The sequence below is a fragment of the Trichomonas vaginalis genome, chromosome I, assembly GCF_026262505.1.
Source record: "Trichomonas vaginalis G3 chromosome I, whole genome shotgun sequence".
Classification (NCBI taxonomy): Eukaryota; Parabasalia; order Trichomonadida; family Trichomonadidae; genus Trichomonas; species Trichomonas vaginalis.
This window is the reverse complement of record NC_067203.1, coordinates 2388233-2414561: the sequence shown is the minus strand read 5'-3', so window position 1 is coordinate 2414561 and position 26329 is coordinate 2388233. Positions and strand designations below refer to the sequence as shown.

General features: G+C 34.1%; 13 protein-coding genes and 2 pseudogenes across 15 annotated transcripts, besides 2 other annotated features; 6 read left to right on the top strand and 9 right to left on the bottom strand.

The window, feature by feature from the left end:
* Positions 1–19154: part of a mobile genetic element that runs on past the window's edge.
* Positions 2473–3775: a mobile genetic element.
* Positions 2568–3695, top strand: TVAGG3_0914900 (Mariner transposase; the record flags this gene model as incomplete). The annotated part of the gene is made up of 1 exon (XM_051251957.1): positions 2568–3695. One exon carries the CDS (start codon positions 2568–2570, stop codon positions 3693–3695), a length of 1128 nt encoding a protein of 375 aa, XP_051077531.1.
* Positions 4315–5085, bottom strand: TVAGG3_0914880 (organellar and viral DNA polymerase type B; the record flags this gene model as incomplete). Its single annotated transcript, XM_001281127.2, has 1 exon — positions 4315–5085. A coding segment is annotated over one exon (771 nt), but the record flags the coding sequence as incomplete, so codon positions are not given.
* On the top strand, positions 5737–6210 carry TVAGG3_0914870 (uncharacterized protein; the record flags this gene model as incomplete). Its single annotated transcript, XM_051251956.1, has 1 exon — positions 5737–6210. One exon carries the CDS (start codon positions 5737–5739, stop codon positions 6208–6210), a length of 474 nt encoding a protein of 157 aa, XP_051077530.1.
* TVAGG3_0914860 (organellar and viral DNA polymerase type B) lies at positions 7370–7981 on the bottom strand (the record flags this gene model as incomplete). The annotated part of the gene is made up of 1 exon (XM_051251955.1): positions 7370–7981. The coding sequence occupies one exon, from the start codon at positions 7979–7981 to the stop codon at positions 7370–7372; it is 612 nt and encodes a 203-aa protein (XP_051077529.1).
* Positions 8517–9199, bottom strand: TVAGG3_0914850 (organellar and viral DNA polymerase type B; the record flags this gene model as incomplete). The annotated part of the gene is made up of 1 exon (XM_001307977.1): positions 8517–9199. A coding segment is annotated over one exon (683 nt), but the record flags the coding sequence as incomplete, so codon positions are not given.
* On the bottom strand, positions 9590–10675 carry TVAGG3_0914840 (integrase core domain containing protein family; the record flags this gene model as incomplete). The annotated part of the gene is made up of 1 exon (XM_051251954.1): positions 9590–10675. The coding sequence occupies one exon, from the start codon at positions 10673–10675 to the stop codon at positions 9590–9592; it is 1086 nt and encodes a 361-aa protein (XP_051077528.1).
* TVAGG3_0914830 (phage tail repeat-like family) lies at positions 10716–11114 on the bottom strand (the record flags this gene model as incomplete). Its single annotated transcript, XM_051251953.1, has 1 exon — positions 10716–11114. The coding sequence occupies one exon, from the start codon at positions 11112–11114 to the stop codon at positions 10716–10718; it is 399 nt and encodes a 132-aa protein (XP_051077527.1).
* On the bottom strand, positions 12503–13034 carry TVAGG3_0914820 (uncharacterized protein; the record flags this gene model as incomplete). Its single annotated transcript, XM_051251952.1, has 1 exon — positions 12503–13034. A coding segment is annotated over one exon (532 nt), but the record flags the coding sequence as incomplete, so codon positions are not given.
* TVAGG3_0914810 (uncharacterized protein) lies at positions 13038–13448 on the bottom strand (the record flags this gene model as incomplete). The annotated part of the gene is made up of 1 exon (XM_051251951.1): positions 13038–13448. A coding segment is annotated over one exon (411 nt), but the record flags the coding sequence as incomplete, so codon positions are not given.
* TVAGG3_0914800 (uncharacterized protein) lies at positions 13718–14494 on the top strand (the record flags this gene model as incomplete). The annotated part of the gene is made up of 1 exon (XM_051251950.1): positions 13718–14494. One exon carries the CDS (start codon positions 13718–13720, stop codon positions 14492–14494), a length of 777 nt encoding a protein of 258 aa, XP_051077524.1.
* TVAGG3_0914790 lies at positions 14758–15370 on the bottom strand (annotated as a pseudogene). The gene has a single exon. A coding segment is annotated over exon 1 (613 nt).
* On the bottom strand, positions 15794–16546 carry TVAGG3_0914780 (annotated as a pseudogene). Its single transcript has one exon. A coding segment is annotated over exon 1 (753 nt).
* Positions 19155–19645: 491 nt separating the features above from the next.
* Positions 19646–20540, top strand: TVAGG3_0914760 (snRNA stem-loop binding; the record flags this gene model as incomplete). The annotated part of the gene is made up of 1 exon (XM_001307982.2): positions 19678–20238. The coding sequence occupies one exon, from the start codon at positions 19678–19680 to the stop codon at positions 20236–20238; it is 561 nt and encodes a 186-aa protein (XP_001307983.1).
* A 185-nt stretch (positions 20541–20725) lies between these two features.
* On the top strand, positions 20726–24308 carry TVAGG3_0914750 (regulation of cell shape; the record flags this gene model as incomplete). The annotated part of the gene is made up of 1 exon (XM_001307983.1): positions 20743–24297. The coding sequence occupies one exon, from the start codon at positions 20743–20745 to the stop codon at positions 24295–24297; it is 3555 nt and encodes a 1184-aa protein (XP_001307984.1).
* A 564-nt stretch (positions 24309–24872) lies between these two features.
* TVAGG3_0914740 (vesicle-mediated transport) lies at positions 24873–25949 on the top strand (the record flags this gene model as incomplete). The annotated part of the gene is made up of 1 exon (XM_001307984.1): positions 24873–25949. The coding sequence occupies one exon, from the start codon at positions 24873–24875 to the stop codon at positions 25947–25949; it is 1077 nt and encodes a 358-aa protein (XP_001307985.1).
* Positions 25950–26329: the final 380 nt, after the last annotated feature.

Here is a 26329-nt window from a genome sequence, read left to right as displayed (position 1 = left end):
TGAGTTTGACCAAGGAGATGGTTATATTTGTGTAAATTTAAACAAACACAAGCTGATGAAACATAGAATAGTTGCAGAAACTTTCATTCCGAACCCTGAAGGACTTCGTGAAGTAGACCATATAAACAGAGACAGAGGAGACTTTCATATCTCGAACTTAAGATGGACGACAAGAAGAGAAAACATGAGAAATATTTCTGGTTCAAATGGCTATTGGTTTGACATTGTTGACTCTCTTCCTGAAGACGCTGTTGAAATTATACAATACTCATATCACACGTTAGAGAACTACTACTATGTCCCAATGAAGATGCCTTTTACTATTTCATGGGAACTCAATACAGACGAATGAATGTTTTAAGACAGTATAACAAAGATTATATAAATATTACAGATGTAGAAGGAAGAAGAACAAAGCTGTCTATTGCAAAGTTTAAGAGAGACAATGGTTATACATAAATGACAAAAATATATGACCTCATGGGCTTCGCCCTTGCCGCTAGCGGCTTATTTTTATCACGAATGACCTCATTGCTGACAAAAATAAATGACCTCAGAACTTCAACTTACGAATAAAGCTTGTTTTAGTCGTAATTGAGAAGTTAAACTTCTCTTCAAATGCAGGTGTAGCAGACTTACATAAGTCAAATCCAATCTCTTGACCGTCATAAAGTGCTTTGTAAAGTTTCATTAAACTGAACTCAGAGTCTTTGTCATATGTTCCAACAGGTATGTGAATGTTCTTATCTTCATTGTAATAGCATTGTATAGCTTCAGGAAACATTTCATTAGCAGTTAAAGCAAGAACGTCTTGTTTGACACCTTTGCAACGTGCATGAAATGCAACTTCATTTAAATCATTCGTGAGTAAGTCTATGTAAGTCTTCTTTCCACAAAATATTGACTTGTATGCTAAACTTTGTTTTCCAGGTGTTATTTCTGCGAAGTCAGAATGAAATTGACCAAGGTTCTTTCCTATAAGTTCTCTACCGTATCTCTTCTTAAACTCTGCTGCAAGCTTTGGTATGTCTTCATTGAAAATATGCATGCTATCACAGTCCTGGTAGAAGATTTGAAGTCCCATATCTTCTGCAGTACAGAATACTTCATTCATAATACGTTTTGACATTGACAGAATGTTAACACCAAGTGGACAGAAGTTAAAGTGTCTGCAAATGCTTTTCGTTAGCTTGAAAATAGTTTTATCCGAACCATCCAAACCTTCGAACTTCACTATATGGTTGTAGTTTCTTATAGCATATCTTATAGCATCTTTGTCATTTACTATGGTTATTTTTGACTCAATAGGAGATATAATAGTTTTGCCATAAATACTGTTCAGAATGAGCTTTATATTTTCTTGCAAAGGATTTCCTTCTTTCTTATACTTTAACCTTAACTCAAACAACTTCTTTACTTCATCTCTTATTCTAATATCTCTGTTTCCATCGTAATAGTATCCTTGCAACACTTCACATTTGACACCTTGATATTTTATGAGGTCTTGTAATGTTATATGGTCAACATACATTAAACAGCAAGTGTTTGAACTTCTGGGAACGTTAAGTTCTGGATTTAATTCAGGGTCACAAACTATTAAAGGAAAGTGTCTATGTATTCCAATCTCTGTTATCTTAATGAGAACAAAGAAGCCTGACATAAACTTTTCACCAATGGGTTCCTTTTGGTCGTCATCGAATAAATGTCTCATGAGAAACTCTGTGCTTAACATTTCTTTCTTCAATACTTTCGGAATACCTTCTAAAGTATAAAGTCTTGCTATAGCTGATGGATATAATGAAACAGAGTCGAAATCAGCAATGAGTTTCTTTTCGCTCTTTTGTTTAATGTTATCTGACAGCATACATCTTCCACCTTGAATACAGCGTGAAATAAATTCTCTTGGTTTATTTGAGAGGTCATATAAATTTCCATTCGGGAAGTACACTCTGTTCTCAAACAATTTGTTAGCAATAGAACAAATACTAACGTAGTCATAAACGTTTAAATCAAATTCTTTCAATATGTCATTGCGGAACTTAACAAAACCTTCTCTTAAAATTCTTACATCTTGTTTGCAATAAAATGTGCTATACTTTTCTAAGTCGAAGTGGTTCTCATCTATTCTGCAACCTTTGATGGAATCTATGTTTTTCATGAATGTATTCGCATCCTGGATAAACTTACATGCTTCAGAAATGACACCAGTTCTGTTGTCATTTGCTAACAAAACACTGCTGTAGTAGTTGTATGGAAATACTTCTTTCGGTCCTGTTTGTAAGTTAAACATAGCAGGAAATAGTTTAAGCTTCTTATTTATAACACTGTAAGAGTCTTTTATAATAATTGCCCTTCCTTTATATAAGCCAGTTATTTGCATTGTTCGTGAACCTTTAATGATGGGAGTTCCTTTCACTTCTGTCATGTGTCTTAAGATGAAGTTTATATCATAACTGAGGTTATGGAAATATATAGGGTGTCCAAAGGTGCGTTTAGCACAGCGCTCTATATGAGACTATTAAAGGAGATATATGCTGATTATAAATATATAATAAAAATATGAATATATGTATATGATGAGTATGTTGTATTTTGGCGCCATGCCGGGATATAAAATGAATTTTGAGACAAGAGGCGGTTTCGCGGGAAATTTTAGCGGGATTTTTTTCATTTTTTTAATGAATCATAAAGAAAACATCCTCGCTCTTGCAAAAAAATGCAAAGACTGTAAAAAAATCTACGAGACATTGGTAAAATGCTTCGGTATGGATGCTCCTAGCTATTCCACTGTAACGTATCATGTTAGGATGTATCACTTCATGAACAAAAAGGCGCCCATCATAAAAATTGACAAAAAATCGCCGGATCAAAGAAAAATCAAAGCAATTCTTCAAGCGCTAGATGAAGACCCAAGAGCATCACTCAGAAGGATAGAGGAGATGACAAAGATATCACGTACAACAGTCAGTTATTATCTGCACAATTATTTGAACTACAAACTAGCGTATACACGTTGGGTTCCGCACAACCTTAATTCAGTTCAAAAAAAATCTAGAGTCCAATCTTCGAAAGAGCTCCTCTCTATATTGGGTGCGTATCAATCCAAGAAGTTTCGCTTTTTAGTAACAGGGGACGAGTCTTGGTTTCAGTATGCAACAGAAGCCAAAACCATGTGGATCCCGAAGGATGAAAATCCACAAACATTCCCGAAGAAAAAAATTGACACACCAATGATGATGTTGTCGGTTTTTTGGGGCGTGAATGGCATCATCGCAATTGATATTCTTCAAAAACCTAATACGATGAATGCTCAGTATCTAATTGACAATGTTCTTACTCAAATTATCAATTCTGATGAGTTTGAGAAATCCAAACAACAAAAACAAAAGTTTGCAATTCATTTTGATAATTCAAGAGTTCACAAAAGTCATAAGGTAATGAATTACTTGGTGGAAAACAATGTCAAAGTTGTTCCAAACCCAATTTATTCACCTGATATTGCACCCTCTGACTTTTATTTATTCGGCACGCTAAAAAAGAGAGCTGAAGGACGCGAATTCGCGAGTCCAGATGATCTTGAAAATTTTGTAAGAGAGCAATTTGAGCAATTTTCTTATGATGATTTAAAGCGTGTCTTTCAAGCCTGGATCGATCGCTGCGAACGCGTGATTGAATCCAATGGTGATTATATTTAAATAAACTTTATATATATGTAACTTGTTTATTTCTATTCGCAGTATTCAAGTTTGTGCTAAACACACCTTTGGACACCCTATATTAAACTCTTGTCAGGAAGTCGTTCCAAAAATTCTGTTGCACAGTTCTGACCCCAAATGCTTTCACTCACAGAACCATCTTCACTGTCATAACATATGTTAAAGGCTTTATGAAAGCCATCGGTACTGCACTCAAAGTCAGCAAAGAAAACGTGCTCAGGAATGAACTTGCACTTATTTTTATTTACTTCTTTTGACTCGGCTTTCTTCTTCAGTTGTACACAATACTTTGGAGCATATGACAAGTCTTTAAATGGTGCAAGGTTCTGTTTATATAAGTCAGTAGTATATGTGAAAAGTTCTCCATAAGAAATAGGTTCGAAATATTTGCACTCCCACAATGTTTTCATAACATCCCATAACGGTGTTGTTCTATCATAACATAACGAACTACATATTTATCTTCTCTCTTTGTATAAATCTTCATTTGTTTCTCAATGTTCATTCCACCACAAGCTTTGAGAATTTCTATATAGTTGCGAATGAAATATGTTGTCATTGGAAGTCTTTCATTTAGCATGTAGTGGTCTTCAACAAGAAGTAAGTCAATAGTTCGAGCAGTTTCACATTCTTTTGGTATGTATCTCTTTATTTCATTATGTCTTGAGTCATTGAAATAACCAATGGTAACATTAAATGCTATACCTGTTGCGTCAGAAATTTCTTGTACTTTACTTTGAGGAAAGTCTCTAACACGAATGACTTCTCTCATGTGGTCAATAGTCTCTCCATCTACTCCAGCCTGAATGCAAGCATAAACGAAACAATTGTCTTCTGTCATAAGTGCTGCAGTTCTTTTGTTCAGTTCATTGAAGATTTGGTAGCGTTCAAGATTTATAGGTAATGTGCAAAGATACTTCCAGAACTGACCGCTTCTTTTCTTATAAAACTTCTTTTCACCAAGGATTTCATTCCAGAAGTCATCTATATCTTGTTTATCTCCTGTTTGTTTAAGTCTGTTCAATAATCTTTTCTGTCTTTCTGTCAGTGTGCTTTCATCTCTATATGGTCTCTTTTTTGGTTTGCCTTTCTTTACATCTGACATCGTTAAGCCTTCATATTCTGTTAAATCATACATCTTTATTTCGGTAAGATTCTTTATGTTTGTCAAGAAGAAGTCATAGTGCATTTCAACAATACCTGCAGCATTTGCTTCTATCTCTGATATAAAGTTCTCCTTCAAGAGCTGATGTAGTAATGTTCCAATATTATTGAGGTTTAACGTAGAACATTCATACTTTCCACCAAGTTTATAACATACCATCCATCTCTGTTGTGAGTTTATTTTAATTTTCTCTAAGAGTCTCATGAAAACCTTACCAAAATGTTTGTGTAAGTAGTCTCTGTTTGGTTCATCTAAAGCTTCGATGTTAAAGTCAATGAGTCTATTGCCTGACTTCACATTTCTCTTCCTATTCTCTTCATCTTTCTTTAACCATCTCTCACCTTCTTTTGGTTTGTCGTCAATGGAACGAATGACATCGTTAGCTTTGCGAACTTGTTCTATAGCGCTCTTAAACATCTCTCTTCTCTGTTGTTTCAGTGTGTCGTCTCTCTTTCGTGTTTCACCAACGTTTGCATTTGTTATGTCAAACATCTCACGCCTTACTTCATGAGGTACTGAACGTCTATGATATAAGTCAATAGCAATGTCATTTAAAGGAAATGCTCTTGCATGGACTTCGTCCTCGCCGCGTTGCGGCTTTATGAACTCATGAATTCTATCATAACTTATTGCACCATTATAGTCATTGAGGATGTCAGCGAGTGCTTTTTTGTTTGTCGCGTAATGTTTTGCAACATCTATGTTAGCTTCTGTAAGAAGTTGTTTTATTTCCGAGTGTTCTAACTTAGACAACTTCCGATACATCTTTAGTAGGAAATAAAAAATATTTTTTTGAAAAAATTAGATTAGATTTTTTAAAGTTATTTTTCAAAATAATTTAATATTTTTATTTTAATGAAACACATGCAAGATTGCAAGTTCTTTTCATACAATGCTCTCGCTACTGCCATCAAGAATGAGTTCAATAATGCTTCAAATGTTAATGTTATCTTTAACAAGAAGTTTGTGAAAGAATCTAAGTTTGGTCAGTATGTCAGACCATTAGCTATCGTCATTGACCGCAAACGTTATACTTCACAAGAGTTAGCAGTAGTTTTGAAACAAAAGAGTTTCTTCGTGAATGTCAAAGATACTCATTATACTGTTATAAAGAACTCTAATATTGACTTCTTCAGTATTGCTATGAATCTTTCCGAACAGAAAGAATATAAGAAGGGTGAAACATCTGTGAAATATTATTCTTCATCTCTGAAGACAATAACGAACAAAGATGTTATACAGAAATTCTTACCAAAGGTTGAAGAAGCTTCTATTGACATTGACGAAGGAAGTGAAATGGTTGAAGAAATAGACCCTGAAGCTTTATAAGAAAATTTATTTTTGAAGAACTGAAGGTGTCACTACGTCACCATGTGTCACTCGGTTAATTAACTTCTCTGAAAAATGAGACAACATGACATCACATTTTGACGAAGTGTAAATCTTCACTTCGTGTCAAAATGCAAAAATAATGCTGAAAAATGAAATTTATTTTTGGTGAAGAGGTGAGATCTCACCTCTTTTTTCACCTCTTTTTTCACCTCATTCTCTCTTCGTTAATGTTGTCGTGACTTCATTCTTCCTCTTTGAAGTTGTCGAAATATTCTGTTATTTTTTCCTTCAGTAATGTTAAGTCTTCTTTGAATGTAAGTATTGTGCAACCTTTGATGTCATAGTGTGTTTGAGGAAGAGTATTTTTGACAATTTCCTTTATTTGTTCATTCGGTGTCATTGAAATCGGTAAGTTTTCACGATAGAACCAGTTTCTGTCAGATTTATATATCTTAGCAAGGTCGTAAAAGCTTTTGTTGTTTCTTCTGACTAAATGCAACATAACCATATCTTTATCTTCTTCATTTTCCATCTCTTCAGTATAAATCATATACTTATAGTTCTTTTCCTTTCCTTTTGGTACCGAACGTGGTATTCTTTTCTGTATGCTTTTGTCTTTGGATTCAATGACTTCATCTTTTGCTTGAAGTTTCTTTTCCATCTCTCCACGTTCTGCTTTATATAGTTCATCTAACATCATGAAAATATAACAAGCATAACGAGGTGAAGCCCACATTGCTACAGCATTTACTAAAAGTCTATGAACATAATAACCTTTCAAACCAGGAGCCAAATTCTTGCGATTTTCATACGGAATCTCTTCCCTCGGTTTTCCGAGGGAAGCAATCATACGAGGAAATTCTTCTAAAAGTTCTTTTGTCTGTTGGTTTTCAAACCAATGATATGCTTGCTTTGTAGAACGAAGAGCATTCATTATACTTTGCATTTGGTACATGTCATCTTTGACCGAACGAATGAGGCGAAGTTGTTTGTTATACTGTATGTATTCATATTCTTCATTTATAGCTTCATGGACTATAACTGTTGTTGTGTTCTCTAATGTTGACATTACTGTCTTTACATACAAAATAAAAAAATTTGTTAGAAAAAATTAGCGTTATTTTCTGACTTTCACAAAAGACCAAAAATAAACGCTTTACATGTATTTTTCAGCAACTTCGTCAAATAATTTTATAGCTTTATCTATCTCATCTACTTCAAACGTTTCTTTACCTTTCGTGGGAGCACCATACATTTTCTCAAAAACTTCAAGCAGTTCTGTTTCAGCAGCTCTCATATCATTAACAAACACAACCTTGACTCTATTGACTGTAGAGTCATATCTTTGAGTTATATTATATGTCCTTCCTATCTTATATCTTTTTGTATTGAAGTCCTTCGGTTTCTGAACGATGTAAAGTAAGCCTTCACTGCAACGTTCCGTATCGAATGAACCATATGTTATGAAGTTATATCCAACAACTGGGTCTAACCATAACAAAACTATTGGTATAAGACTTTTGTCTATAAGATATGCTCTTGTTCCATGAAATGCTACTGATATCATAAGCTCAGGATTTCTTGTCAAAATTTTCTGAGTTGAAGCATTTCTAACCCAGTGGTTTGTTTTCTTTTCAGATGGAGATATAATGTCTGACAAAGAATATTTGTTGTATTTCTTTGAGTATCTTACGTTTAAATCACCTATTCTAACCACTTTGGTGTCATTGTCTCTCTTTCTAACTGTTTCAAACTCAATGTTTGACATATCTGTTCTTACATACAAAATAAAAAAATAAATAAAAATAAAACTAACTTTATTTTTTCTGTCTTAAGGAAATTCATGATTTTTGTTGCTGAATTCAATAAAAATATATTTTAGGTGAAGAGGTGAGATTTCACCTGTTTTTTCACCTCTTTTTTCACCCTCGTGAATTTTCAAGACTTCATCGAACTTAAATGTTTTGTCAAGACTTTGTCATATGATTGCTCCTCTCGGTTTTCCGAGGGAAGAGATTCCATGTTTTGTCAAGACTTCATTGTAAATGACCAAAAATATAATTTAGGTGAAGAGGTGAGATCTCACCTCTTTTTCACCTGTTTTTTCACCCCAGTTATTTTATAAGCGTTTTACATGAATTGTACGATGTATATTTGAAATCCTAAACAGTTTTGTAGCTTCTATTTCTTCGCTGAGGATATCAAAAGTTTTAACAATGCCGAAGGTTTCTTTATACTTCTTCTTGACGTCAGACAGAAGGAAATCGTCAGCAGTTGGATAGTTTTTATTAAGAAATGTCAACATATCCATTTTATCTTCTGCTGGCTTTTCTGCTTCTTTCTTTAAGTCTGCATAGTCGTTTCGCATTCTTTCTATCTCTTTGACTGAGTAGTTATATTTTCTTATTGCTGCTTTACATTTTGAACATTGCGGCATCGTTTTTGCGTTATACATTGAAACATTACCAGCTAAAACAACTAAAGCGTCAATTGCTCTCTTAATCTCAAACATAGCGGGTCTTATTTGTTCGTTCCATACTTTGTCTCTTCTATCTTTATCTCTTATTTCCCAAACACATTCAGCAACTAACGAAACAAAGTTGTCGTATGTCTTAAACTCCACCGATTTATATATGTCAGAAATATTTTTATAAACCATGTCGCAATCTTTGTCCATAACTTTATGGTTGCAATGAAAACCAAGGAATTCATAATTTACTTTACGTATGAATTTCTTTATTTCTACTGAATCAGTAACTTTAACTTCAATTTCGTCGAATTCAGGAATAGTTAGTTTTTGCTGCTGAACTTCAGGCAATTTGGGTAAATGGTCAATAATGTCCTGCATGTCATAAAGATACTGTTCATTTGTTTCATCCTGTGCGGTACAGTCTAAATTACTTGTTAAAAGTTCTTGCTTTATCTTCTGGATTTCTGTTTCAAAAGTATATGAAGAAGGAATAAAGCTTTTCATCTCTACCAACATTGACGTAGGATTCATGACTAACGAGTTTGGTGCTGTAGTTGTTTGAATTGTTGTTGTGCCGATTGTTGAAATCATATCTTTTATACAAAATAAAAAATAAATAAAAATAAAACTAACTTTATTTTTCTATCTTAAGGAAATTCATGAAAACATTTACGAAACATAAACGTAAACATTAACGTAAACATTTATTTCCTGGACTGTTGTCAAAATGTCATGTTGTCATCATTTTTAAGAGAAGTTAATTAACCTGGTAGCACATGGTAACATGGTAACAGTGAAAACATTCATGAAAATTCACGAGGGTGAAAAAAGAGGTGAAAAAAGAGGTGAGATCTCACCTCTTCACCTAAACATTATTTTTGTCTGATTTACATCTAATGAAAAAGTTTAGAAGAATTTTCTTATTCTTTCTGGCTTATTTTTGTCTTTCCAGTACTCCCGCTCTAATGGTCCCAGATGTGTTGGCTTTGACTCTCTCAAGTTCTTAGATGGTATAACATCTTCAACGCCTCCTTCATATCTTACTTTATAAGTGTCATCGTTTATGTTGTAGCCAAGTATTTCAATAACCACTCCTCGCTTTGCTTCGTCAATGGTTTCAGCAAGTTTGCCATTACTACTTTCAACTAATTTATGTCGAGGGTAAAACGCAATAGAGTCGTCAGCAGCTTTTATAAGATATCCATTACCTTGCGTAGAGTCTACGATATAATAGTTTCTACTTAACCTTAAACGTTTCTTTGTCAACGGTTTGTCGTCAAGAACTACACGAACTTTTGTTCCAGGAATGAGGGTAAATTGTGTTGAATTTCTGATATTTTGTGTTTGACTTCGTTTCTTTTGTATATACTTTTCTTCTTGTTGTTGTGTCATTGAATTTGGTGTATGGCCTGTTGTAGAATGCGTTGAGGAATTATATACTTCGAGAAAATGTTTCATTGTTTCTTCGGTAAAGTCTCGCTCTTGGTTTAAATCTCTGAGCGTCCTTATGAAGCGGTTTATGATGCCGAGTATGTTATGGTTATGGTCTTCAGTAGTGTAGTGAGTTATGTTATGCTTAATGAGAAATTCTGTGATTTCATTGCTGAGGTATGCACTGTCTTGGTCTGATGTTAAAGTACTTGGGCTATGTTCTGCTACAAACTTTTGTAAAACTCTTAACACTTCACGAGTTCCTTTATTTTTCATTATATACGCAAAAGCTTTACGAGTGTTAACATTAATGAAGATGAGGAATGGGTTATGTCCTCCTTTTCTGCTTTGAATGAGAGTGTCAAATTGGTATGCGTCAGGCGTGTTGGAGTAAATTGGTAAAAAGTAGTCGTAAGGGTTTATTTTTGTTTGATGTACAACATTTTTGTCAAAGAACCTTTTCACTTCAGCTCTGTTAGTAAATCCCCAACTCTTTGCAGCTTCATTGAACTTCTTAAATGACCTCCATGGATGTTGTTCGAATACTTCTTTCAAGCTCATTTATGTAAAGTTAAAGATTTTATTCTAGGCTCAAGCGCGTTCATTGAACTCTATACCATGCAAATACAGTCATAAATGGTGGCATATAATCTTCACCCGAGCCTGTTGGATTTGTTGTGAAAGTGTGTGAATGATTTCCTGTGGTTCCACAGAAAATACCTGCGCTTGAATCTACTGGGTCACTTGAAATATCATATCTATGCATTCCCTGTCTATCCGAACCTGCTGCAAGATTTGTATAACCTCTTTTTGTTATTGAATGTGAATGACTACCTGTTGTGTTTGTAGTTCCTGTATGAGTGTGCGGTGGAAGGTTTGCTTCTTTAATTTTCTTTGAACCACCGGCTTGTTTTGAAGAGTTAGCACAGTATAAGAATTTGTTTACAATCTGCTTCCATTCACCAAAACCTAAAACTGTTGCTGGATTTGTTGAATTCATTGACGTATAAATAGAACCAGGAGGATATAATGTTTGAAGTATTTCAGTCTTTAATGTTTGAAGCTCTGTTTTGTCTGCTTTCTTATCATATAAATCTAGAGCAGTGAATTTAACATTATTTTCATCATCCATGACATAAACATTTTTACAGCTAATTTCTTTCTTCGTTGTTATGTTTTCATTCGATGTTAAACCTTGTGGAAAGTTAGAAGGTTTATAATATAATGCATCCCCACCAGTTCCGTCAACCGTTCCTTCAATACTTTCTATAGCAACAGTTGAGAAGGAGTTATGTGTATGTTCTTTATCTGCTTTCTTATCTAACATTGCTGGTAGTTCATGTGTTTCAAAGTTTCTGACATGACCTTCAATGTTCATACATTTACTATTTAAGGAGTTTAGTGTATCTTTTACGCTTGTACTTGGATTCTCTAAAGGTGCACTTGAACCAAAGGTATAGTTCAATATTATGTCGTCTGCTCTAACAGTAGTGAAGGATTTATGTGTATGTTCTTTGTCAGCTTTACTGTCTAATGTAGCTTGAAGTTCATTTATATCGGAGATATTGTGTTTATGAGATTTCAAAACTTTGTTCATTGCTTCGAGTTCAACTTTGTCAGCTTTACTTTTAATAGCATCTTCAAACGTTATTTTTGTCTTAACTCTCAATGTAAATCTTGGTTCAACTAATACACCGTTAACAAAGAAGTATGAGGCATAAATTTCATCGTTATAACCAAATGTTTCTTGTGCTTTACATGTGTCATACTGTACAGTACAGCTTATGTCATAACCTTTAGCACGAATGAATTTATATCTTCTTTCATTAACATCTTCCGTCTTCACTTTTTCATCCTGTGTTAAATATCCATGGTAGTCCGTTATAATCTGTTCGTCTGAAGTTATATAATGAACGTGGTTCTTGACTTTATCACTCAGAGCTAAAAGCTCATTTTTGTCTGCTTTTTCGGCTAATTTCTCATTAACATCATTCACTTCTAATTCAACTCTTCCGCCAGAACTCTTATTATCATTAATCTTTTTCATTAATTCGGTAATTACGTCATAAAGACTATATTCTGTTTTCGGTTTTGTAAATAATGAGTCAAAATTTCTTTTCATCATTACATCGCTGACATTAATGATATCACCAATTCCTTTTTCATTTATTCTCTTCATTAATTCTGCAATAATGACGAATATATAATCTGTTAATTTATTCTCTTCATCGAGGGTTATAGAATGTTTTGAAATTGAATCATTAACTCCTCTAAATAAATCAATAACTTCAGGATACACGTTTTTAATGTCTCGAATAACCCGACCAGTATCCTGTTGTTCATGTTCTTCGTTCCCGTCGTTACGTGGTTTTATATCTCTAACCATCATCAACGCAGCCATAACCGGAGGGTTTGTTGCTATATGTTCGAAAATCCGTCCGTTATGTACGGTATATCTAAATAATTTCTTTGTGTTTGTTAAAACATTTGAAACAAGTCTTTTAAAACCATCTACAAAATTTCCTGTTTCACCTAATGTTCTTGCAGCATTTACAAGCTCACCCATTCCCGCTTTTGACCCCAAAAACGTCCATATTGCATTTATTTCACTCTGTATAGTTGTCCATTCAGCGAAACTAACACCCGCATTCGCTAAGCTGAAAATGAAATTCAGTGGATCGAACTTAATTCCACCTTCTTTTTCAATTTCAACGAACTCACTAACATGAGATTTTAAGTATTCTTTCGTTAAAATTGTTTTCCCCGATGTTATGTCATTAACGAAACTATCACCGTCAAAAGTTAACGAATTCAATTTCGTCGTTGATGCTTTTATTTCATACACCGCTTTATCGATAGTTTTTGGCTCACCTTCTTTAGAAGCATATGAAACATTAATGAATGAATTATATGTATTCGTGAATGAGTTAAAATCAATGATTTTCATTAATGACGCCTTTAATGATTCATTTACTGTCGAATCCCTTAAAGTAATTAATGAACTGTCATTTATGAAAGGTACACTGCAAACCGTCGAGTTTGGATCAAATGCTGTAGTTGGTGCAGGAATATTAATGATATAAGTCATTAAATCATTAAGTGACGTAAATAATGTTGTCGTTTTTGATTTAATTTCTTTAGCATCTGTTATATACGGTAATTTTATTTCTGTAGTTTCTGAATTAAAGATATTCGCTAAAATGTTTTGTAAACTGTTTTGAACAGCTGTGTAAACCGTTGAATCCGGAACTCTTACGATTTCACCGTCCTTAATAAAAGGCATTGCACATGGTGTAGTGCTTGGGTCAAATCTTTTTGGGTTATGATTCAACATATATTCTAATGCTTCATAAACAGACCTATATACGGTTGTATTATCTTTTTCAATAATTTCACCGTCCTTTATAAACGGCATAGTACATGGAGTTAAAATAGGGTCAAACTTTTCATAGTCCTTCCATGTTATGTATTTCTCAGTATTTCCATCAGTGATAACAATATATTTGTCAGTAAGTGTGAGAGAGTATTGACCAAAATATAAACGTTTAGCTCTGTCAGCTTCATACGCATATGCAGCTATACTCATATTTTAATGAGAATAAAATGTTGTTCTATTTGCAAAGTACAGACCCAAACGAATACGGGACAGTAAAGCTACAAACAAACTTAGGTCTACAGAATGAGGCGCTTGCATTCAGAATGGTTGACTTCAATACTATCGCTTCATTCGTTATAACAGATGAAACAGATTTCATGGAGATTGAAATAGATGGAAAGAAGCACGAAATAAGATTTCACAATAATGTAGAATATAAGATGGAAACATTAGCTGGAGTGTTAAATGCTCTCATAAATACTACAATAAACAAGGATAACGAAGAAAACTTAATGAATGTTAAACTTATTGCAGGAGTTTTGAAGTTCAGTTATGCGAAGGAGTTTAAGATACCAAGAATGAGTCATAGAGTACAACTTCTTTTGGGTGCATACCATATGACATTTCCTTTGAAAAGTGTTGACAAAACGATTGAGATGAAATCTGTTCCATACGTATGTTATGGTAATTGTTTATACATTGAGTCTAAAATAGCTAATGTCACAGGCATTTCAGGAGTTAATAGTAAAGGTTCAGTAGAATATAAATCCTTCCGTTATGCAGTCAATTCAATGTTCATTCCAAACGTTCCTGTCATAGCAACTCATTTAGGTAAATGGGTTCGCATTAGTCCTCATAATTTGAAAGACATGCAATTCAGACTTGTTGACTTTCAAGGAGAGCCTGTAGAACTGAAGGCACCAGTGCGAATGACTGTTGAAGTTGACTTTTTAGAAAATATTAAATGCAACAGCTTACAAGAGAACTCAGAGCTAAAAATATAAAGTATGAATGTTATGTATTAGGTCATGAACTTTGGTTGTTGCTGTTTGATGAAACAAATGAATTAGTTATGTCAGTCAAGAGAACAGAAAAATATTGTGTTAGTGAAAACTGCACCAAGTCAATAAGATTAGGTTTGCATTATGAAGATGAGTTCGATACTGTTGAAGAAGTTTTGGATAGATATTACAAATTGCTAACTTGAAATTTTTTTGACTGACGGCGCAAAGCGCCAAGATGGGCTCAAAGAGCCCTCCTGACTGCTTTAATTTACTAAAACATATTTCAAACAAAGTTTATATTCTGTTGAAAGTTTTGTATACTCGTTCGAATATTTATACTTAAACTCAACTCCTGTAGTTCCTGGTGTTTCAATGATGCGGATGTTACCTATTTTCATGAATAGTGGCGTTTGACCACAGCATTCGATTTCAGGGTCGAGATAGTCAATGACACATTGTTTCCCTGTTATTCGTGATATAACATTTTCAAGGTCCTCCTTTGTTAGAATTATTTGGTTCTTGCTTATAAGATTTGTCAAAAGCTTCTTATCGTCTTTGAGTAAAATTGTTTGGTATAACTGAAGAAGGTAATGGTCTACGTTATCTGAAGGATTTGTTTGAACATTTGTGTAAGGGTTGTCGTTGGCTTCTCTTGAAAGAATTTGGTCCAGTGGTGGATACTCTAACTTAACATCTGATGTAGCGTTAGCGTTTGAAGCTGAGTTTAAATTCACGGATTTCAGCTCTGGTTCTTTCTTTCAAACACTCTGAACTATAGTTCTTTATGACAATATTGTTTGTCGTTCGTGAGTCAACATTTGATGTTGGTTCAATTGGAACATTAACGGCACCAGCTAAGATGGATTTGCTTCTCATTTCATATAGAATAAAAACCTTTTATATGTATGAAATGAACAATATACTCGACAAGGGTTTGAATGTAAAGCTAACGAATGAAAATATTGTTGAATTCACTGAGACAGGTGCTGTGTATAAAGATGTAGAACTACTGAACAAAAGAGCTAAGGGAAGAAGCAGGAACATGAACAAAGGGTGGAAGCCTATAAAAATTTATGTCAATGATGGCTCAGGAGGTTCAAACATAAAGTATGCAGAAAGTTATAGAGTTTATGCTCTCAAAGGTGAAAAGCCTTCATTTAAGAACAGCTATTCTAACGCATATCCTCAAAAGCTAACGGATGGGGAAGTGGATGATATGAATGACAGCAAAAATATTAACAGAAATGGCGACAGAGATGCATGGAATTTGTTTACCATCAGTCAATTGAAGGTTAAACTTTAAAACAATGTTGGTCGTTCCCATGGAATATTTTTGACTTTAATGGTATTAGTCATGATATGAATCTCAAGGTATGAACGAGGAGAGATGAGAGACTTATATGCTTCCCAAATTTCTTCAAAAGGTAATGTTATACCTGACTGTTTCCAAATGAGTTCAATATCATAGCGTGAGAAACCTTGAAAGATAACGAAGTCAGTTATGAGACGTTTTATGTTTAAAGCTAAAAACCTCCATGTTTGCATAAGTATTGCTACAGTTAAATGGTAATGTCTGACTTTAGTTATGATGTTAGCTAATGGTGAGTCAGGCTTTGACACTAAACCTTTTCCGGCGAAGTCGTCACACGAGCAGAGTGTTTGAAGGATATTTTTTGAAGGGGTATTTTGAAAGTTTTGATAGAATGTAGTTTGTAAGTCGTTTCATATCGTAAACTCCTGAGTACTGACGTAAGTGGTGTTTGTCAATAATTCTTTCCATCTCCTCAGAAGTCTTTTGCATTCCTGACTGTATAAATTCACGATGGCATAATATTTCCTCTTACGTCGAATGTAACGTTGAAGAAATTCAATGAGTTCACTGTCTGGAACTTTAACGACAGAGGCTTGAACTTTTGACATAAATGTTTTCGCTGTTGAGTCCATAGAGTCTGAAGTTGCTGATATAATGATTTGGTCATAATATGAGTCGTTTCCTAAACGCTCTGTTATGAGTATATGACGAATGAGGTTAAATGTCTTACCTGAACCCATCTTTCCACAATAGAAATAAACACCATTTGAACAGAACTCATAGTCCTTACTGAAAGGAAGAATGAGAGAAGAGTTAAGTTTGTCTGTAGTTTCATTCATGTCTTCATCTACGTCATGTATTAAATGCTTCATTTTATCTCCATTAAAAATGCAAGTCAGAAATATTCAGAACATAGCACCGAGTCTAACTGACAAGAGTATAAAGATATACTATGAACATGTTATGATGAAACCAACCAAAATTCAAGAAAGTCAGTATACTTATGAATATCCAAGACACTGGGTAGAGTATGTAGGAGGTGAGAAAGCTATTGAAATCAGACAGGTTCGAAGTATTCCAGCAGGAAGAACAATATTATTGAAGAACTTTAATGTTTTGAGATATAATGATGAAACAAAGAAGCAAGATAGTTTCCCTGTTGCTGTGTATGTGAACTTAGATACAGGAGATGACATGAAAGTTTTTAACACAAAGCTTCAAACGGTAGTGAGAGAACAACTGACTGCGGAAGGACATCCATTACCTTCAGAAGTTACCATAGCATATAATTTTGAAACAAACTCAATAGATTTTAAAGTCATCTCTGCAAAGAAGTCAGGTTTTACATTTAATGAAGCAGATGTATATTCGAATGAAAACTTCAAAGCTATTGCATGGTTAGATAATGACGATTGCTTTAAGAAAATATTTAAATTCAGTGACTCAACGATGTCAATAGATGACCTTCGTGGAATGTTACCATCGACGTTTACAGTTGAAGGTTCAGCAGGATTGCTTACAAGATTGTCAATTGGTGGTATTTGGTCTCGTGAGAACATTGTTATAAAATCCAGTATAAGTGAATTTGCTGAAGAATCTATATTATGTCTTTCAAACTATATGTATTCGCCGCCAAAGCATTATAGTATAACAAACTTTGTCAGTAAGTTTAACATAAGACTTGTCGAATCTTCTTCAATGAAAGATGTTGTGCTACCTAAAGATGGAAAGGATGGACTCATTATTGAGATGATTTTAATAGCATATTAAATGAGCTTGTTCTTGAAGGTCATTCATGATGAAATAACTGTTGTAGAAGATGTTAGCAATTGTTCAGACATTTTGAAGCGTATAGATGATATAAGAAAGAAGTTAGATAGACTGCAAAGCGGTGAGGGCGAAGCCCGTGAGAACGTTTATGTTTCATTGACTTTCTCCAGTAACGAGAACTTTTATGAGATAATATTGAAGAGAGATGATTTTAATATGGGGTAAATGGTAGCTTGGGCAGCTTTAGGCGCAATGGGAACAAAAGCATTAGCATTTGGAGCAAAAGCACTTGGAGCTTATGACGCAGTAAATAAAATGAGCGGAGGAAGGGTTTCGAAGACATTAGATGCAAATAAAGGGAAGATTGGAGGCTGGGTTGCAAAGAAGTTAAGATTAAATAAAATAGGGCTCATAAATAAAGCATCCAATTTGGTTGCGACTGAGTCAGAAAATGCTTTAGGAAAGGACGATGAGTTTGCAAAACACGCAAAAGACTTTAATGACCAGATGAAAGGTGAAACAATGCATTTAAATAGATTCGATGGAACTAAAGAAAATGTTTCTTCTCCACTAGTAGTTCTTCCATATGGTCCCTATGGAATGTATGGAAACCCTTACGAAAGACCATTTGACCCATTGACTGGTGGAAGTAACTGGTATCATTACGGACGAAGAAGAAAGACAGTCAAGTTGGAGACAGACGTGAAGAAAGCAACTAAAAAGAAACCAAGGAAGAGAGTTATAAAGCAATGAATTCAACAGGGTGAAAAAACAGGTGAGAAAACAGGTGAGATCTCACCTCTTCACCTAAATTTATTTTTGTGCTATGTTTTCATACGTGTGAGGGTGGTGATATCATTAATTTTTATATAAATGTGGGAACAAAAATAAAGCATATCTACTCAACAGGAATGAGACCCTTACTGACTATGTATTCGTTTAATGCTTGATGAAAACAATGGTACATATTATCGTATGGGTATACACAGCGTCTGTTTCCATCGTCGTCGTATATGTAGAGCTCAAATCCAGTCCAACCTTCTTTTGTACAATATGTAGCTTTATTTAAGTATGCATTTATGTAGATAAGGCAATTTTCTTCATCGCTCCAGAAATAATTTTTGTTCTTTGTTGAAATAGTTTTCGTTCCTCTGCGACCATAAGGAATGTATGCAATGAACTTTGCGTCATATGGGATTGTAATATATTCAGGGTTTCTTTCATCGTCAATGGGTCTGTCTTTGTTAAAATGCATGTTTCTCAGTTTTACTTGAGTTTTGAATAGTTCACGGAAACGTTCTGGGAAAGAGTCATAGTAAATGTAGTCGGACATGTCTTTGTAATGAAATAAAAAATTAAAAAAAATAAAAATAAGGTTATTTTTTATTTAGTGAGGACGGTAGTGAATTCGTTAGTGAAGTCGTTTATGTGTCAGATGGTTTTGTAAATATTTAAGGTTAAGTTGGTGTTATGGTTGTGTTGTAAAATATACGTTACTGGTTTCGTAAAGTGTCAAATTCACATATGATGAGTAAGAAGGCGCGCAGTGCCTCCGTACCCATCATAGGGATACTAACTCTGGTATGAGTTTTTCATATCTTTCATCACCCCAAGCGTTTTGAGCTTCTGCTTCTTGGTGTGTCCATCCCCATCCACCAGGACCTCTTATTGGGTCTATTGGTATTCTACCGCCCCATGAGTTTTTAGGTTTGTAATAAAACGGAGCATGGCAATACACCCTAGGCAATAAATTTCTTCGATGGATCTTGGATGATGTAAGAGCAGCAAACACCAACAACATTTATAATAATGAATTATAAAAATTTGACAAATTTAATTCAATTTTATTTATAAATATAAATGAAGATTTTATTATTCTAATATTCCTTGTCATTTTCTTTAGTTGCTGGGTGTCATATGACATTTTTGCCAAAGCCTTTTTTTGTCAAATTTTTGCCATATGACATTTTTGCCAATGACAAAATATTTTTAGGGTAAATTCACTGACAAGCCTTTTTTTTGATTTTGAAGTTGGAGACATATCACCTAGATAATGAATATTTTTAAGACGATTTTCTAACATTAAATCTGACACTTAATAATGTCCAAACCAATTGCTCCAAGTCAAACGCTATTTGTGCGAAATTTAACTGACAAGATACCCATTGATGATTTGAAACGAAATTTATATTATTTGTTCTCTTCAGTAGCTCCAGTTGTGGAAATTAATGCAAGAAAAGGCCAATCAAGAGGGCAAGCTTGGGTTTCATTTCCTAATTTGGAATCAGCAGAAATCATAATGAAACAATTTAACAATTTCCCATTTTTAGGGAAAGCATTACAAATTGAATATTCTAAAAATCCCTCAAAATCCTTAGAGGAATTCTACAATGCGTTTTCAACGCGTCAAGAAGAGGAAGAAGAAGCGAAAGAAGAGCCAGAGAGCACAGTTATCAAACTCTGGGGTTTCCCTCCAAAGATTTCAATCCAAGTTCCCAAACTTTTAGTTTCAAAATTACCTGGATTTCACGAAATTCAACAGATTGATGATGCATTTTTAGTTACATTCGAAACTACTGAAAATGCAAAAGAAGCTTGCGAAAAATATAACGAATACCAGTTTCCAGGTGGATATATAATTCATGCTGCATTACAGAAATAGATTTATTGCATAAATCTTATTTGTTTAATAATAAATAGAGATACGTTTAAAGTCAAACCTAATGTTTTGATATCTAAATGCACAAATTGATCAAACTGGCCTATTTTTAATGTATACCTTTGCCGTTATGTAAATTGAATATTGTAAATGAATTTTTGAATAATTCCAGTTTCATGCCAATGTAAATATCCAGATTTCTGGTTTGGGATATGCTTAATTAATCAACAAATAGAATGATTCTGGATTTTTGATTTTTCGCAATTATTTCTTAATAAATGTGCCGAACTGACACAATACTAAACACTAAAATATATGCTATTATAATAAATGCAGATTTCAAGATTATCTCAAATTTTTCTAAAGATTTTCTTGTTTTCGTGAATCATTTAGGTATATAAAGCCAAGATAAGTATATTTTAACTTCAAAATTGAATGTCTAAAAACAAATTGTCAGGATAAAAAAATTGTTTTTCATATCGTCGCATCAAAGAAATTGGCCATTAAATGAGTCAGGAAGTACAAAGCGAGTTGTACTTCCTGATTGCAAAGTTTATTAAACAAGATTTCCCAGAGTTTGGTGATAAATTTATCAAAGGCTGCGAAGAAAGAGGATTATTCCCATCTAGAGTTTTCTTCAACAAGCCTTCTTTCGACACTCTAGACAAGCATTTGCTTTCAGGAATACCGAACGATCAACTTCTTCGATTGATTACCCTTTCTTGCCCACCTTCCCAATTTCCAAGCTTAATTTTCAACGAACAAAAACAAATGACTACACTTAATCGATCGGATATGCTATCATACAACCTTGGCCAACCGATTACGCCCCTACATAAGATTCTCCCCGCATATAGAATTTCTGGACACTTTGATTCAGCTTTCTGCATCGCCGTTGATAATACATCGCAAATACTAATCACAGGATCCGATGATTTCGTCATCAAAGTATGGAAAATCCCCGAATTAATTTTAATAAAATCATTTTTAAACTGCCATACCAAAGAAATCACAGAAATTGTCATTCATCCGCAAAATCATATCTTCGCATCTTCATCTTACGACGGACGACTCAATATTTTCTCTCTTTTCCGAGGCGAATTAATTTCGACTTTACAGCTCGATGTCGGCATCCAATCGATCAGATTTTCACCATGTGGCCGATACCTTGCCATTGCGTGTAACGAGGGCATCATAAAAGTCTTCAACGTCGTAGATGAAAAAATCGAATTAAATTTCGACTTCAGCATACAGAAATCCGCCGCATGGGTATCCTTCAGTCCAGGCGGGAACTTCCTTGCCATATCTGCCGAAGGAGGCGCCTTAGTTGTTGTTTCCATTGAGCATCAACAAAAAATTTCCTTAGTTGGTCACTACAAACAGCCAGACTTTGTTTACTTTGCCAGGACAAGTCCATATCTCCTTGTCTCCCTAGCAACAAAGGAACGCGCATTACGAGGATGGTTCGCATCTGATGGTAATTTATGGGGCCACAAGATGAATTACTCAGTCAGATGTCCGAACAACATCAAATACAAGCTTGTTTCGGCTTCTGTCAATTGCGATGACACGAGATTAGTTGGTGTATCTTTAAACTGGCTCTACAGCTGGGATATTGCCACAAGAAGACAAGTTTGTGTCGTTAATCACCAAATATTCACTGACCACTGCACGAAAATCGCTTGTCATCCGAAATTACCAAACATCGTTTTCGTCGGAACAGAAAGTGGTCGGTCCTCCATCTGGGACATCGAATCCGGATCTCTTTTAGCGACATTTACACTCGGACAAGAAGGTGGACGTGTAAATGACGCTATTTGGTCGGTCGATGGCTCAGTTGTTTACGCAATTGATGAATGCGGTGGAATAACAGCGTTTATGTGTGGAAAAGTGACAAAATTTACAACTACAGAAATGTTTTTCAGAGCGGAAAACGATCCAGATGCTAGTTTGAATGATACAGAGATTGTTGATTCGCAAGGAAATCCTTTGATGCCTCAGCCAAAAAGATTTAACCTAAAAGATATGAATTTAAGGTTAAAACCGCCAAAAATTGACAACATGATTATTGAAGAAGAGAAGAATTTGTCAGAAGTATGGAAGAAGAAATCCAATGAAGCAAATATTGGCGAACAAATGAAAACAAGGTCCCAAAATCATAACAATCAAACAGAAGAGGAAGAAGAAGACGAAGATGAAAATAACGATACAGATTTGGATGTAATTCCTCAATCCCTTGAAAGTAACGTTCTTGTTGTTGAACAAATTAATAGGTTTGATATGGTGACACCCCCTGTTTTAGCTGCTCATTCTGACAGTGAATCAGAAAGTCAAAGTTATTCAACACACGATGTTTCATCTGAAGAAAACAATGAACCATCTGAGAGAGAAGTCCAAACATCGAGAGCCATGAGCACTAGAAACACGAGAAGAAACAATCCTTTGGATGATGAAATGCTCAGGAGATCATCAAGACCTGTTAGATCTTATTCTCCACCTTCATCTTCCAAATCTAAAACAAGGCCAAAGAGATCTCCAACAAAAACAAAATCACAAGAATACGAAGAAAGCGAAACTGAAGAACAAGAACCTAAAAATAAAAAGAAGACAAAGACAAAAGTCGTTTACATGTCAGAAGATGAAGATTTTGAAGAAAGTTACGATGAAGATAATGAAGATGACGATGATTTCGATTCAAACAACAGTTCAAGTGATAATGAAAATTCTGATGATTCTAAACCTCCTCCATTCATTGGAATCCAATCTAGAAGAGCTGCTAGACTAGAAAAGGAACAAATGATTAAAGAAGCAAGATCTAAAAATAAGAAATCTCAACCAAAATCTTCAAAGAAATCAGTTGAAGATAAAAAATCAAAATCTACTAAAAGCACAAAAAGTGACAAAAATCATAAAAGTGACAAGAACCATAAACGTGACAAAAGTCATAAAAGTGACATTGATTATGATGAATCTGAAGAAGAACATAAAACAGACAAAAGAAAGAAGAGTCCAAAAGTTGACAAAAGACATCATGAAGTTGAAGAAAGTCCGATGAGAACAAGATCAAATCCAAAGAAAGTTAAGAAATTTGATGAAAGTTCTGATGATGATAAAAAGAGTTCTCGTCACAATTCACCTTCACGCAAAGTCCATAGATCTGTTCCAACACCTAAACACAAATCAGAAGAAAAGGAAAATGAAAACAAAATTGATTTACCTCTTCTTTTCCCCTTCAAAACTCCTTCACATGAAAAAGTGACAAATTTCTGGACATCAGACAACAAAGTCACAGGAATCTTTTATCCACAAAAAGGCAGCAAAGTCGTCTTCGTCACAAGCGCAATGAAAGAATTCGTAAGACAGAATAATTACCCATTTACGCCGCCTTATCGTGTAAATAAGAAAGTGTCACCTTTTTCAAAGGGAATCATCACAAAAGTGTCACCTTATAAAAATGAAGGATGTTCTGTCACTGTCAAATTTGACAATCAATTTGAATGTGACATATATGTTCCTGTTCCATTTTATCCAATTTATTTGATTCCTGAAGAAGTTTTTGATTCGAAGTTGGGCGACCAATTCAAGAGAGGAAGAAAAGTGAAGACAATTGATGACAGACAAGGAACAATTGACACGAGATTGAGGAGTGATAATGGATATAATGTCATTGCTGTCAACGTTAATGATAAACTGTATAAATGCAGTACATGGGATGTCGTGAGATTGGATCATCCTGCTCTGAATGTTGTTGACAGTTTGAGATTGGAAAGAGCAAACCAAAGAGCAGGACAAAAGATTGAGCAGCATCTTGGAAAGATTCCAAGAATTGAAGAATGTCAAAATGACAAAAAACTTCAGTCAAATAACTTGAGACCAATTTCTTTGCAACTGATTTTGTTGAGGTGTGGAAATGCATTCTACAAGACTGCTTCTGGTCTCATTGATGACATCGATGAATTAGTAAAAGCAGCAAATGTAATCGGAGTGAAAGGAGAAGCATTTAGAGACATAATTGATGACATGAAAGAAAATGTCGAAGCTGCTTTTAGAGGTATCGAATAACTTTTTTATTTATATATATATTTTTATTTATTTGTTATAAAAACTAAGGAATATTTGAATCGAACAAGAATTTATTTGCAAATAATATAAAATGCGAACTTTTCAATAATAATCAACTGCTCTGTGGTATAATTTTTGAAGATTAGCTATGGTAATCGAATATTTCCCTTGGCTTAAGGTAAATAATATCATATTCATTTGCGATTTTGAATAAATTTGACACGTTTTACATTGTAATTCATTCAAAATTACAACTCAACACGACAAATCCTTTATCTATTAAGATGATTTATAAGCCAAAAACACAATACGATGCATCTCATCATTGCCAAAACTGCAATATGATACATTTTATCATTACCAATAAATAATTTGAAGATCTTTATTCTTTATCTATTAATATATAATATTTGCTAAAACCACAATATGAGGGCTGAAAAAAGCTTTGAAATCATTCCAAAATCATTACCTTTATCAGAGACATCAGTAAACTCTAGCACATTCCCGCATAATTGGCTTAATTCTGTAGTAGAAATCTGGATTTCAGAATTTGTCACTTTTTAATTTTTTTAAAAATGGTTACTTATCTTGAATTTCTTGATCTTTTTGATAAAAATACTCATGACGAGCTTAAGATGACAACAAAATATGGCAGTGTTGTATCAATATTGTTAACAGTCGTAAGTTCTATATTAATAATCACAAATGTGGCTCTTTACATTAATCCGCGAATTTACCGTGACTTATCTGTTAAACCGTCGGTCACTAGTGCTTCAGAAACCATAAATATCTCGTTAACAATCAAAATTGCAATGCCTTGCTATTTCTTACATATAGACTACATGGATTCACTTGGATTTCAGCGCTCATACATAAAGAATACAGTTACTTTTAGAAGATTAAATAATTTGGGTCGTGTAATCGGATATACAAACGATACTTTGAGTGATGTTTGCGAACCATGCTACAATCTCTCTACCAATCCTGATGAGTGCTGCAATTCATGTTTAAAAGTCCAGCTTTTGTCTCTTATGCAAAATAAACCAGTCGACTTTTCAAAATACAGAGTTTGTAACAACTACGAAAAGAAACCAAATGTTTCTCTTTCAGAAAAATGCCTTGTTAAAGGAAAGCTTACGGTAAACAGAATTCCTGGTTCATTTCATATCGCTCCTGGAACGAACGTTCCACAATCTGCTTATTTGCATGATCTATCTTCAATGCAGATGTTCCATGACATGACACATTCTATCCAAAGATTACGTTTTGGACCACATATCCCAAGAACATCAAATCCACTCGATAACTTCAAGAGTTTTCAACAAATTCCAACTCACGATCGCACATATTTCTATAATCTTCTTATTACTCCTGTCATTTTCTACCGTGATGGCGTTGAATATCTCAAAGGTTACGAATACACAGCTTTTTCAGAAGCTATTGACACATTCCAACTCTTTGGAATATCTCCGGGCCTGTTCTTTCAATACCAGTTCACTCCTTACACAATTGTCGTTTCTGCAAATAGACAGAACTTCCTTCAATTCATTAGTAATACATTTGGCGTAATTAGCGGTATATACGCATGTCTGTCTATTTTAGATAAGCTAATTGGAGAGGATATCGGCTCAAACGTTGTTGAAATCGGATAATTTTGTTGCTATCTCTAAATTGTTTAAATATACTGAATTAAATGTTATATTATTTATATACTTATTAAATATTTGATTTATGACTCTCTTCTTTCAATTCATAAAGAAAAATCTCAAAAATTATTTTATATTTTATCAGGATCTACGAAATGATCCTATATAATCAGCCATTATTCGCAAAAAATCTGAACATGAATATTGGTGCTCAATCTTATATTTTTGTTCAATGTTAGTTTTAAATAGCCAAAAGTGCAAAACATAAGATTGAACATCAACATTCATGTTACGTATATATGGATTGTATCAAAACCATATTTTTTAAAGTAAATCAATGTTTTATCAGCTATTCGCATTAATTGAAGGAAATAATTTCTATGTTG